Below are 15,194 nucleotides of genomic sequence, written 5' to 3'. Positions count from 1 at the left end.
ACTGAAAAAGGTTTCCACTATCGATATTCTTTCCTTGCAGTATCGGTGACATATAGATAGGAACAGCATAATAATATTATCATATTGTGATTTACACAAACGTATTATTATAGGAAAACGTGTAATCACAGACTATCTCGAAAGGGAGACGAGGCGCACACGATTTGATAATAATAATTTAACGTCCTATCAACAACTTCTAAAAGATTTGTGAGATCACTGCAATCAATGGGTAGTTGTGGGTGGGACTGAGTTGGGTGAGGGATGGGTATTAAATTAAATATCGATGAAATATGATTACGCAAATTCGCGAAATCATGTTGCAGCCTAAAATATAATTTACTGAGTGCTTCACGTACAAATAACGATGTTATTTTTTTGTTTGCAAATAAAATTTTACCAACACATATAATTATATATGTATTGTTAATATAATATATATTATTATATCAAATAAATATGTATACATAGGTACTTACCTAATAAATAATATAAATCTAAATATTTTAAGCTTCTTAAATGTTTTTCGTTTCATTCTTAATCACTAAAAATACACATCAAATAAGCATTTTCCCTTTTGAATCGGTGTGAATACGTTTTCTCTAAAATTAACTGGAAATAAAAGCGGGATACGACTGGTAAGGTGAATGTACGAATTGTACTGGAGATCCGTAAGTAGGCGGCACGAACGTGATCACGTTCGATGGTTTAACCGGAGACGTGTAGTTAGGATATGAACCCATCATACCTTCGGCCTGATGTATTTGATGCTGTTGTTGCTGTTGCTGTAGGTGTTGTTGCTGTTGCTGTTGGTGTAGTTGCTGTTGATGCTGTTGATGTTGTTGCTGTTGTTGCTGTTGTTGCTGTTGTTGCTGTTGTTGCTGCTGTTGTTGTTGTTGAAGATGCTGCTGTTGCTGTTGGTGCTGGAGATGGAGATGGCTGTTGCGGTTGTAGCTGTTGTTAAACGGTGGCGAAGATGAAGACAACGATCCGGGGGATGTGGACACTGAAGACGAAGACGAAGATGACGACAAAGGACGACCCGGTTGTGTGACAGCCATTTCATGCGATTGTTGTATCGGGCCCTCGTACAGTACACAAATGCTACCGTCCTCCTCGCCGATGCGGTAGGAAACTTCAGATGGGTCAACCCACAATGTAAGTTCGTCAGGCAAGTACGTGCGGATCAAGTGGCAGGACAAGCCGCAAGCGTCGGCCGCGCGGGCTATAATCGGGTCCATCTTGTCTTTGTTGATTCTGATGCACCGGTACGCGGATCCACGGTTCGGCGACTCAGGAAACCAAAAGTCTTTGTACTGGCGGTTCATGACGGCCAACAGCGACAGTTGTAGCATCTCTATTTCGGGTTCAAGAAAGAACTTATCACCCTTGCTGCGCACCAGCTTCGATCGGTGTCCCGCACGCAGCATTGATATGATAAACTTAACGGCAGATTCCAATTCCACCCTCATCGTGCGACTGTGATATTGCCTATACTTTTTCTATTTATACGATAATGTAGGTAATATGTAATATACAATAGCACAACCTGTAACACACAAACACCACAATTATTAACAATACGGGACGATGTATTACATCAATAATCAAAAATTAGATTAAAATTTAAGTTTAACTTCGAACACATCGAACAATTCGAAAATATTCAAGAGAATACGACGGACGACAAAATTTGTACAATTGATCTACGTTTTAAGTTGGATTATGTATTGTACCTATCCAAACTGAAAATCAAACTTTCAATAATGATTAATTAAATTTTGCTCCAGACTCAAAACAATATTTTTGAAAATCAACAAAATTTTCTGTTAATCGTGCATTTATTCGAATTCTAATTTTGAAATTTTTAAGCATAAGTATAATTAGACTATATTTTTATGGTATTTATGAAATGGATATTTATATTTCTTCAATATTTTTTTACTTAACATTTATAAACAGATATTTTTTTATTTTTTTCATTTTTTTATCATATTGATACGTATCTCAACATTTAAATTTAATCAAGAAGTTTCTGAATTTAAGAAGATTCCAAACCTGCTTCGAAGTTCCTACTTTACAAGTACGTAACAGCAAATTAAACAGTTCACAATTAAATTAGTTAATTTCCATCTTAAATCACTAATTAAATTTTAGAGTTTTTTTCAAAATCTGAATTTTAATATTAAAACATAACTATATGTGTGCAATACGTTACGATTTAAAAATCAAAAATACTCGTGATTCGTGACTTGTATAATATACACTTTAAGATTAGTTAATTTATTATATTTATACCTTTTACCTACATACATATATTAATACCTAATATTATATAATAATTCATATATATATATATTATCAATATACCTATAAAACGACCAATTATTATTAAAACAATTCACCTCCAATATATTCAAACCAAGGAAAGCTTAAACAACTGAATACCTCACTAACTACGTATAAATATACAACTAATGTCAAAACCAATCTTCTAAACTTATAGGACTTTTGTCAATCTTAGCCTAGTCGTAAAATTTCCGTTCACCTTTAAACAAAGTCTATTCCCTTCAGTTAGTAGTTTTGATTCTCAAGCAGAAAGCTTTAACAATGCACTGTCTTGAAATGTATATTATCATTTAAATTGCGTATAATCTAACCTATATCTTTGTAATGATAGATCATTATTTTTATGTTTAAACTTATTTCCTTAACTTTTATCATACATCTATCTCTTGAACGTGACAAGACATGCTATGTCCTAAAATAATCATAACGTCTAAAAAGAGATTACTACATTTGCTAAACTCCTTCAAAATTAAAATATCAAAAATACCTTTAACAGGACACAGACAATGTTATTAGATATTAAATTCCTTTAAGTTTGATAATATAGGTTGATTCAATCTAATATTAAAACTAAGTAGGTATTAACGAAACTAAATATAAACTGTTTAAGTACACTGTCGTTGTACATTTTAAGACAGACAACAAATGCGGGTGTGGCATCCTCTTAAACTATATTATGTACATAAACCATATTTAATAAGGATAATAGTCCACGATAATAGGTTTAAATAATATGAACTATATAAGGCTTAAGGCTACAATAATTTGAAAAATATAATAATTAATATAAAATATTTATTAACATTTTGGCAAAGTTCATTTCTCTCAAAAAAAAAGATACTTTTTACCTTCATAAAAAGGTTAGTTTTCATTTTCCATAAACATTTTTTTGAACTTAAATTATGTCTATTTTTCTCTAAATATCAAAATATTTTGCCTACACCAGTGTTGTAAAGTTTTATACCAAATTATAAAGAGAATAAGATTTAGAATCGCACTATATGTTTTTCTAGTCGAAGATCCGTGGTTAAGCGAAGAAATGTCTAATAAATAACTAAAGATAAAATAATTACTCATCTGTCTGATACTTTTTTTCTTTAAACATATATTAATTTATTGTTGAAATATCTAATAATTATGAGATAATATAATTGTTAACAATAATAATGTTTAGATAAAACTCATAATTAATTTTTTTTTTTTTAGTAGTATATTTATAATATAACTTAAAAATATATTTATTATATTCTTAATTTCTAATTGTAGTTAAATAGAAAGTAGAGAAAAATAGCTAAGATTTACTTTTTATTTTTGAAGGAAAATGGTACGGTAAACATTTTATATTTGTGACTTCTAGGGTAATTGTTTGAGTAAATCATTAAGTTTTGACTAAATATTAAATAATTTTATATTTTATGTAAACCGTTATAAAAGAGTGATTCTTAATACAAAAATTTGAATAATATAAATACTTCTAGTGTAAATTAAAATATATATACACATTGCCGTATCTATTAAATAAAAAAATAGAATAAAATTATCAAAAAAGAAGGTAGTTATAATAATTATAGTTATTTATTTTTAAGTAGATACTTAATATCAACACAGATCACTATTAAAATAGTATAGAAATATTAATATTTAAAAATACTTAAAAAATCGGAATTTGTATAAATGCATTATTAAAAGATAAAAGGGATTGAGCATGCATGGTATCATTATATACGCATTTTAAGAACATGCAACTGACTGTAACGCCATTATAAATAATATTATTTAATATTAAATAATTAAAATTCAAACTTTATGGGCATAAGACACATTTTATGAAGATAAAAAAATCACACGCATACACTGTAGTCTGATACCAAAATGTCTTAAACTTCAATAATTAATACAACATGATGGTCAGGTGACATAATAAATGTGGTAATTCATTATGTACCTATAATATAAATACATACATACGGGAAACTACCCTCCATCTACTATCGCTTTTGAATAAATAATTAAATATCTACAATCTACATGTAAGTACCGATATACAGGTTTATTGTACAATTAAACATGCAAAAAATAAACTTTATCTAAATAATTATTCAACCAATAATAATCGACCAATGGTGGTTTGCTGATAAATATTTTAAAATAACATAATATAACCGTTATTGCAGTTATTACTAGTTATAAATATTAAAATCTTTTTAAGCTTATTAAGTATGCTAATAACTAAACGGCCAGTAAAAATTTAGAAAATTTAGAAAATATATTCAACACAATAGCCCTCCCATCTTCAAATTATCTTAATTGCATACTACTTAAAAAGTGGCATATATATTATTAATCCCGTAAATTTCGTAATTTGATATAAACATACAATTAAATTATAGTAAGTACAGGCATTGATCCATACTTGGTGTTTTTTTTCGAGGTTTTTTTCCTCTAAAATAAAAATAAAAATAATTATTTTTTGAAATAATAAGTTAAAATTATTCTAAAAATTAAACACATAATAATAAACAATAATTTAATCAAAATTAAGAATTAATTGTAATTGTAATACACACTTATCTCTTATCGTGCATAACTAATTTTTTTACAACATGCAAAGACGTCTAATTGCTTATGGTAAATTAAAATATATAGTTACTACACTACTATCAATTAATAAAAACAAATTATCTAGTCAGAGATTGGTAGAGGCGAAATAAATGTAGCTACAACAATAACAAATGTGTATTACTTTTATGCAAGTGTGACTATTGTATAAAAGTATTATTGAAATAAAAGAGTTCATTTAATCAACTGATAGAATATACAATTATTAAACAAATCAAATAGACATAGGTAATATATTCAATTTTATCAATTGATAAAAATTGATATTAAATGTTCATACCTGAAGTGGATATTATATACACATGATGATGTGTTGTTTCCATTTTACAAACTACCAACACAAAAATTTATATTCTCTCAATTTTTAAAGTACAACTATTATCCATGCGTACAACTATTATCCATGCCATAAAGCATAACATAAGATATTTTGATATTTTGATTTTAAAACAAGCTAAGAGTATTTTATAATCGTACACATTTGGTATTATTTAAAACGCTTATAACTTAGAAATTAAATTTTCCAAAATATCATCTGTAGAACCCTAGATATTATCCTAATATTTAAGTTGTATAATAAGCCATTCACTATAATTTTAAAAATGTCAGGATAAAATGGATTATTCTAAACATAAAATTTGTTACATTACAAGTTAGTAAAACGTTAACACATGTGTTTAAGACATTATCTTAATATCAAGAACTAAAAATGTAATAAATTAATAAAAAAAACAGTGATTCGATAATTGTAAGTATCTTTTAAAAGGTTAAAAGCTAATTATTAATTTGAATATTTGTAAAACATTAATATGTATATAAAATATTAAATTTTAATGTAAATAATGACTTATGACAGAACCTTTCAAGTCTCAAAGTACTTTTTAAATTATAGTAAAATTACTAAAAAAACTTGATGAAAATTCTTTATTGTTGTTTAAAATCCAATCTTATCCAAACTTGAACTTCAAAAGTTTATGAAACATTTTTGTGACTGAATTTTAAAATTGAATCATGATTCCACATTTTTACATTTACTACTTTATAAAAGTGTACCTACCTAATCAAGATTAATAAGGATATAATTGAATTTATTTATTGAACTTAACATTAAATTACCTATATAAATATAACATATAATTATTTTAAAAAATTCATACAATTATTTTTAATATAACTTCTAATATAAAGTTAGATTAATGAAAAAATTATACTTGTATTTATAAGATTTAAAATGTGTGATAGAAAATGTGTATTTAAAACAGTGTAAAAAGTTAAAAATTACAATTAAGTAATAAACCTGAGTATAAACTAAAACTGATAGTCATCAGAAATAACTAACAGAGATATATTATGATGACATACTATATCTTGAACATTTTATTTGAAGTAAATCTATAAAATTTTAATTAATTATAAATATGACTTAAAAAACATACATATTTAAGATCTAAAGTAAATAAAAAAGGTAGGAATTTAATTATAGGTTATTAAGATTTTAAATATATCTGTAGTTCTAAAATATTATACATTTTAAAATTACTAAATAACTTATAAAATTAAAAAATTAAAAACCCTAGCTTTTAGAATTTCCATTTGTTATATTATAATGAGTATTTCTATATTGATAAAAGTAGAGTAATAAGTATGCCAGATCTAAGTCTATCTAAGCAACTTGTTACCTACAGTCTTCTTTTAAAACCTTTAAATTGTATTGACTTGCATGATTTATGATATGACTCAAAGTTAGTTTTAATAATAATTAGATACTATTTGTTTAGTCAAAATTACAGGTCACTAACTAATAGTTTCATTATTGTTAATTATTATATTTAAACACAAAACCCAGATTTAGACACAATATTTAAATACAAAAATTAAGTAATTAAACAAAAGTATAATATGTTCTACAATTATTATGAATTGTGTTTTATAATTGTATATAATTATAATATAAAATTCATCTAATAATTATTTAGAATAATAAATTATATAAAAAATATTGTTATTGTTTATTTTAATAATTTATTAAGTTAATGAACCTAAAATCTGTATAAAGTTAAACAAAAATATAAATAGGTACTATTATTGCTTCAAGTATTTTTTTATTATTTTCAATAAATTATATTTAGTATATATTAGGGTTCTATGGTTCAAATTAGTATTTGTAGAATACAAAATTATTATTTATTTTAGAAGCTATTTAAGGTAAAACTTAAGCCAACATTTCAAAAATAATTAGTTTAATAAGAATTCAAAAAAATGTTTTTTTTTTTTTTTATTAATTGGATATTATTTTTATAAAAAAAAATTATTATCTAAAAGTAAATTACCTAGACTGACCAATTCAATATACCTTTATGTTAACATTATTGTTAGAGACAATATAAGTACATATTTTATACTAGTTAAAAACAAATAGAAATATTTACTTTATAATTATTTGTTCAATGATTGTTGTTTTGCGAAAATGGTTTAAATATTCTTATCAGTAAAACTTATTTTATAATGGTTATTTTAATTATCATTAACTTCTTTAAATTTAAATCTATAATATCCATACCTAGATACACCTAGGTAGTTACATATAAATTTTAACATAATAAAGATAATGCTTTTAAACAAATTTATAGATTGGTTTAGTAAGATACTTTTGTTTATGTAGTCACTTATTGACTTATATTATCGTCTTTATTATATGCAATTTAAAATTAATCAATGTTATGCGAGTACTATTTATAAAATTTTACCTTAGTCTTTAAATACCAGTTATTTTATTTATTTGTTTGAAGTCTTTTTAAAGGTACATAGAATATTTTTATTTTTTTACTTTTATAATTTATGTGAGAAATCTATGTATAGTGTATGCTAACAATGTAAGAGTTGAAGCAGTTATGTAAGTAAATTAATGAATATTTTTAGATAACTAGTTGACGCAAAATGCATCAATAATGAACAATATTTAACAAACTCTTAACTATTATCTATTGATTAACTGTATAAATATACATTTTATGTGCCTATATATCATAATAACATAATATAAAATTAAATGTCAATTATTAATTATTTTTTATAATTTAATAGTTGATATTGATGTCATAATTTAAGAATATATTAAACAAAACATGGAATGCTATAAAAGAAAAGGTTATGAAGTCAATATACAGTTTGAAAAATGACATATGTACCAACAACCTGCAATAATGATTAATGATAACCTACTTTCATGAAAGAATTATACATAAGTTCTCTTCACAACACATACTTCCATAACTAAATAATAATTTTGCTTTATAAAATGTTATAATTTTATCTTAAGTAGGTATATATTGGTAAAATTTAATAGTCTTACTATAGGTAAAATAGGTAATATAAACATTTTAAAACCAATTGAGAACAAAAATATTATTTAATTATTAAAAGTAAAATAATTTATTGTTCTTATAAAAATATATTACATTATAAGATTTAAATACATAAATGTCTCCCATAAATAAAATTTTTAAGGGAGCAAAATAAAAATATAAATCTCAAATTTAAGTTAAATAAGCATAATATTATTTCAACATACCTACAGTTATAAAATATTTGTTATAATAAAATTATATGCTATTATTTATATAGTTAATATTTGTATTGGTACCTAACTTATATTATAGTTAATTAAAGCAAATTTTATTAGTATGGGAAAAAATTAAAAATAATATTACTATTATTCGGTAATGATAAATAAGATCTGCACATTTCTTTGTTTCATGATGTCTAAGTCATTAAGTAATAATACCAAAGTGAAATTTATTAAATTATTAAGTTAATATTATTTTTACAAAGGGAGAAGCAAGTACCTTGTGTTGCTCCCTCCCACAATTGATGCCTATGCTTATATAGTTATAAATTGTATTCAATTTTTGGTTATGAACTCAATAGCGGACTTAAGAAGAGTATAACTTTTAACATTTTTATAAACAAATAACACATAAAATTTATAGTTTAACACAAAGGTTCCCAAACTTTTCCTACTTGTGGAGCCCTTTTAGAAATGAAGTTTGCTCGTGGCTCCCTTAGTAAAATGAACGACTTTTTTTAAAATAAAATAGATAAAGTAACATACATGTTTAATTTTCGATAGATAATATGGAAATATATATTTTATATAATTATATACTGAATTATTTAATTTTAATTTTATTAGGTAAAGTAAATTAGACTTAGTTTATTTTTAGAAAACAATTGAATTAGTGAAATGAATGAACCTGGACATCACTACATAGTTTTTCAAATCTTGGGATCAAACTTGATACTGCTACTCTCATTTTCTTTTCCACTTTGATTTTTAACCAATATTTGCTTTTTATCACAGCGGATCGCTAAAAACCCAGCTTCACATAATATAGCGAGGCACAGCCGCGGCGCACCAGGCCGCCGTGGCGCACAGTTTGGGAACCTCTAGTTTAACAGTTTAATAAATGTACCTAATCAAAATATATGAAGTATGCATAAATATAATATTATGTATTTAATATAAATAATGTGATACTGAAACGACAACAATGCAGTGTTTGTAATACATTAAATAATGTTTTTCAATTAACAAAAATGTAATACTTTTTATAAGTAATCTCAATAATAGTTAACATAATAAAAAAATTGTTGAAAAATGATATTATCAACATTTTATATGTATATATTTTTTTTTAAATTTAAACTGCAATTAAGTTTTGAACATATTTTTAAGATAATTGAAACTCATCTCAAAATATACATATTTTAGAATGAGTATGAACAGATATTTAGTATATTTTAAAATACATAATATATTTTATATAATATTAAATTTTATAAAATATATTTTTGTGTATTATTTTTATATGTTATTAATAAAATTTTGATCATTTAACGCAATACAGCAAAAGCTATTTAATATTTAATTATTACCTATTTTTAAATAAAATTTAAACGAGAAAATAACATTCTTTATCTAGATAATAGATAATAATAATTAATAAAATGATAAATTATAGTTAAAAATTCTAAATTTAAATAACCTACTAAGGTTTAAGAATATCTATGCTATATAATAATAAACGGCTTTTTTTAAGTTTTAATGTTTATCCTTAGTATTATTAACTAAACTACATAAAAAATTCAATATTTCACAAAAATCTATTTTACTTCTATTTATTTAAAATTAATGATACTTAAATTTTAATTAGGATAGTAATCTCTATACCTATTAATTAAATAACTAATCAATCCTCAATTTAAAAAATCAAATAATTTGTTTTACATCTTGTTTAGATTACCAATATAAGTAACTTTTGATATATTCTTAAGTAAGTAAGATAATAGATTAGAAGTTTGAGAAAAACCCAAGAACTTTTTTTTAAGTTAAGTAATTCAATTTGAAAAATTGACTTAATTATATTCCTAAGGAACAAGTTAAGCGGCATACTTACCTTTTTTAAGTAACTTACACTTGTACTAATACAAAATTTAAAAATGTGTTAGAATATTAATTATTATGCTAAAAAACATTGTTTAACATGTATTTGAATAGTGAAAATATAAATTATAAATCAATAGGTAGTAAAAAAAGTTGAAAGAATTTAACTTCATATAATTTTTTTATTTTTAATGTATTTATAAATAGCATTAAAAATTCGGGTAACCAATAAAAAATTATATAGACAATATAATGTATTTTTTTTTAATCTAAAAAATGTATAGATACTTACCAAACATTAAAGTTGAATAATTAAATTAGCTCTTGATTAAATAATAAAGCATAATATGTTAGTAAATTAAGAAAATACCTAATTCAATAAGTACTTAAATCAATCACAATTATTTTGTATTAATATTAATACCAGAACTAATTAGTACTAATTCTTTACATTTTTTTAGACAATACCAAAAATTCATAAATTATGGCTAACATTAGATGTCAATGTGATACTCTCAAATATTGGTTTAAGTTAGGCCCAGTGCTAGAATTGGTAAATTAAAAAAATAGAAACTCAAATAGAAATTAAAAAACAGCGTTCCAACTGAACATATATATAACACTAACCCATGGGGGGCTTTGCCTCCCACACCCCTTTATTACTATCATCATATTTTATGTTAAATAAATCCTAATGTATATTGTTTTTGACAAAGTGTTAATATATTAACACATTTTATCACTTCAAACTTTAATTTTTTTTTACCTAGTTGAATTAAATAAAAAAAAATTATTATAAGTAGGAAATTCAATTAAAAAACGTATAGGTACAATATACAAAAAAAAAATAAATATTTTGTTGTCATTTATATTTTATATTGCCCGATTGCATACCAGTGCGTTCTTTTAGAAAAATGTAATATGGGAACGCTAATTAATATCAAAAGCTAGTTTAGGAGCCGAGTTCCCATGCGCTACTTCCTAATTTGAGCACTGGTCAAGCCTCAATAAATGGTTCATCAAATTACTGAAAAAATTCAAAATTTCTATATATTTTTGTTATATTATTTTATTCATTAAAAAGATTGCGGTACCAATCACACGCTTTACACATTTTGAAGAAATTCATGGAATGGAAATGGACAATAATTGTTGATAAAAACATTGAGATAGTGAGGTAGTTTATTACCTAACATAAATCTTTTATAGAAAAACTTATTTTCACTATGTACTATAGCATTATTTTTCCATCTTTATGGAGTATATAGATATATAAGGAGGGAATTAATTCATTTTCTGATGGTATCATTTTAAAAGATCTGCATTTTATTTATGTTAAAGCACTTCCTCAAAGCTACAGATGCTAGGTCCTTATAGATTTTAAAAGTACGCCTTACATGCGTAGGTATGGCGTTTTTGTCTTAATGATGTACGACATAACATATTTACGTTCAACAGAATCCATTTTATACTGTTAACTTAAATATTATGGTCAATTCATCTATTATCAATTTTAAAGGTAAGAGTATCATCTAAGCCTTTAATTCTAAGACATCACATAGATTTTTATCAATATTTTTATTTTAAGTGAGTTACAAACTATATAAAATATTATAACTTCAAAATGCTCATAACTCGTTTTAAAATTATGATATTAATAAAATCCTATGAGATTTTCTAGATAATATTCTTACTTTAAGTTTTAAAATAAGTAAATGTACAACAATATTAAAGTTAACAACATAAAATGGATTTTACTAAACACAAATTGGCTATGTTGTATGTAGATTAGGCGGAGACAACAGTCAAGAGAAATGTTTCTTTAAAAGGGTTTTATAAATTAACAATTTGATCTTGAGAAAAATTAATACTTGATTAATAGATACAAATACGATTCAAAAATATTGAATTAATTATGAAATTTTAAAAGTTATATAACAATCAAAGTGAAGTTTTTCATGACTATTTTGGCATAATAGTTATTATGATTCAATGGACCCCACACGTCCACGCGTCATTATGACAAAAAAAATATTTTGTAAGGCAGTAACGCCATAACGGTAGATAGACAGATTACTCTTTCTAATCTAAATCGTTCAACAAAACGATAATACATACTGAAAACCCGATTCCGTTATAAATACCTATATTATGTGCAATGGTAAAATTATCATTTAACTAATAAAATATTATATAGGGGTTAAAGTCTAGAATATAATACTAGCTTTGTCCCAATCATTACAACTGGTTTGAATGTTTGATGATGTCATTAATGACACACACATACAAGACATCCTTTGACTGAAAGATTATTAACAATAATAATAATAATAATAATAATAATAATTCATAGATAATGTTATTAAAATATTATTTTATTATCAATATGACGTGATAATTACAGTAACACAACATGCATTTTATAATATTCAAGCAATAATAATAGGTAACAATAACAGGAAAACGAAAAATTAAATTTAAAAAAAATTCCCCATCACTTGGGCTTAAGAGAATACATAGTATTCCAAGTGTTTAAGAGAACGTTTTATAATTCCCGAAAAGTCTCGACGGTTCTTTCCGTCGCTCTTTTCTCACACACAGTTTAGTGTACATTAGATATTGCGATAGGAAAAAATATAACTAGAAAACACGGCAATTTTCATTAAAACGACGATGATAATAATAATAATATGCCATAAGCGAGTGCGATTTGCGATCGATCGGTGGGGAAATAGCTTCAAAAAAAGATTTCCTGTATTTGGTCGATCAGAATAAATTAGCACAAGCGGCCGACTTACCCTTGAAACCGGCTGAACTACTGATTCTACTAACAAATAATAGACAATAGACGCGGTAGACGGTAGTGGCGTACGTGTGAGAAAAACACCTATCGTAAATATAATATAGTATATTATAGACAGGTTACCCGTTGCGTATCGTAAAATATATTATAAGTACAACTTATAACTATACCAACTAAATAATATAACATTACTATACTTATTGAATCGCTACAGGTTACCACCTATCTATTTAACGAAAATTTATTACTATTATTTGAAATCAAAACTGCAATTACGCTATTATAATGTATAACTAGATATGCAACACTATGCCTAGGTACGCTACCCGTACATTAAAAAAGTAGTAGTCAACAAATGTATGATACTGATGGTCATAAACTCATAACCCAGAAATAAAATCGCTCAGCATAATAAAATAACACAAAATATGTTAAAACAATAACAATAATAATAATAGGTTTGTTACAACTCATTTATTTGACAGGTTTTTTTTTTTTTTACCACAAGTGCCTAAATAGGTAGGTACGCTATTATTATTATTATTATTATATTATACTTTCTCTCGTACCTCGTGGCAGAAGAACGCGGCGGTGGCGTCGTTGTCGGGAGGGAGCGAGCAGCGAGGCGACGCGGACCGAGAGATCGAACACGAGGGACTTTCGAAAAAACGAAAAAAATATATTATAGGAAGGTTAAAGGCAAGACGAGACTGGAAAATCGCTGGAGTCGGTACAACGATGTCACCGCAATAATATAATATGGTAAGTATACACGGTTAAGTCAGTTAACTTAACAAGGTATTATCAAATATTATTTTAATAAACACACCGGCGGCGGCTACACACGTACATACTACACAAGTAACATAATAATAAAATATAATATAGGGTGTAAATCGTACTCACAAGTCACAGTGGTACAGCAAATGTGGCTCGACACTCTGCGTGGTTCTGTTGGGCGACGGTGGATCCGTTGCAGCAAACAGGTCTTCTTCTACCGCAAAGAGCGATTCGATTCTGGAACGTTCAGTTGTTTTTCGGGAGAGGTTAGAACCATGTGGCACTGCAACAGCAAAACGTTGCGGCGTATGACCGGTGACGGAAAGAGACTCGGCGTGGTTTTTGGGGATATTCTCTCTAGCGTTCGCGCAACGGCGGAAGACAAAAGAGTGACGGCTGCAGTGCCGAAGAGGGAGACGACGGTTAGCGAGTGACAGAGCGCGTCCCGTGCGACGGGGGTGATGGTCGGTCGACGAGTGTTTGTGGGTTGTATAAGGGTGGGGATAAGACGGGGAGGGGAGAACGAGAGGCGGTCTGACGGACTGACGGACGGCGAGAGAACTGCCAACGGCAGAATGCGCGTACACTGCTGTGCGGTCGGCGTAAAACTGACTGCGAACGCACCGATGCAACCACTGCGGCGCGTTTGTTGTCGGTAGTTCGCCCGCACGCACACGATCACGATCGCCGCACGCACATACACGCTCACACCCGACGAACAACAAATGCGGAGACTACGACGCGATGGTCTTACCTACCTATAATGTTATAACTTATAATACAGTATTATATTAAATTATTATTATTATTATTATTATTATTATTATTATAGTCGGTAGGTAGGTAGGTAGGTAGGTTTCGTTGTGGCAGTGTTTTGGTACTCGATGTTTTCGTGGACCGTGGTAACGTGCTTGGTCATCGTCATAGTAGCGTCGACCGCACCAGACCGGACCGGAGAGACCATCTGATGCTGGTCCGGCACTCCGGCGACGACACGGCAACTGCGCAAAAATCACGGCGGGGGATATTAACGTCTTTTCACGTCCGCGTTCAATATAATATTATGATGTATTAAATTCACGTACAACTATTATACATCTATACTTCTTTTCTACTCCTCTCTACATAAGCCTTACCGTATTACAGAAATCTGTGATAATAATATTAAAACAGAGATCCCCCTCTACAATTTATTTACAC

General features: G+C 26.9%; 1 protein-coding gene across 1 annotated transcript; it reads right to left on the bottom strand.

The window, feature by feature from the left end:
- Positions 1 to 456: 456 nt before the first annotated feature.
- Positions 457 to 14,616, bottom strand: LOC112603762 (protein Tob1-like). Its single transcript, XM_025352497.1, has 2 exons — positions 14,121 to 14,616; positions 457 to 1,549 (listed from the first exon to the last, which is right to left on the bottom strand). The coding sequence occupies exon 2, from the start codon at positions 1,470 to 1,472 to the stop codon at positions 609 to 611; it is 864 nt and encodes a 287-aa protein (XP_025208282.1). The 5' UTR covers positions 1,473 to 1,549; positions 14,121 to 14,616; the 3' UTR covers positions 457 to 608.
- Between the last annotated feature and the right edge of the window lie 578 nt (positions 14,617 to 15,194).

The sequence above is a fragment of the Melanaphis sacchari genome, unplaced genomic scaffold (assembly GCF_002803265.2).
Source record: "Melanaphis sacchari strain LSU unplaced genomic scaffold, SCAv2.0 Contig110_pilon_pilon, whole genome shotgun sequence".
Classification (NCBI taxonomy): Eukaryota; Metazoa; Arthropoda; class Insecta; order Hemiptera; family Aphididae; genus Melanaphis; species Melanaphis sacchari.
The sequence above is the reverse complement of the archived record's forward strand: the minus strand, read 5'-3'. Positions and strand labels throughout refer to the sequence as shown.

Coding starts and splice junctions, on each gene's coding strand:
- LOC112603762 (XM_025352497.1), bottom strand. CDS start 1,472: ATGAGGGTGGAATTGGAATCTGCCGTTAAGTTTATCATATCAATGCTG.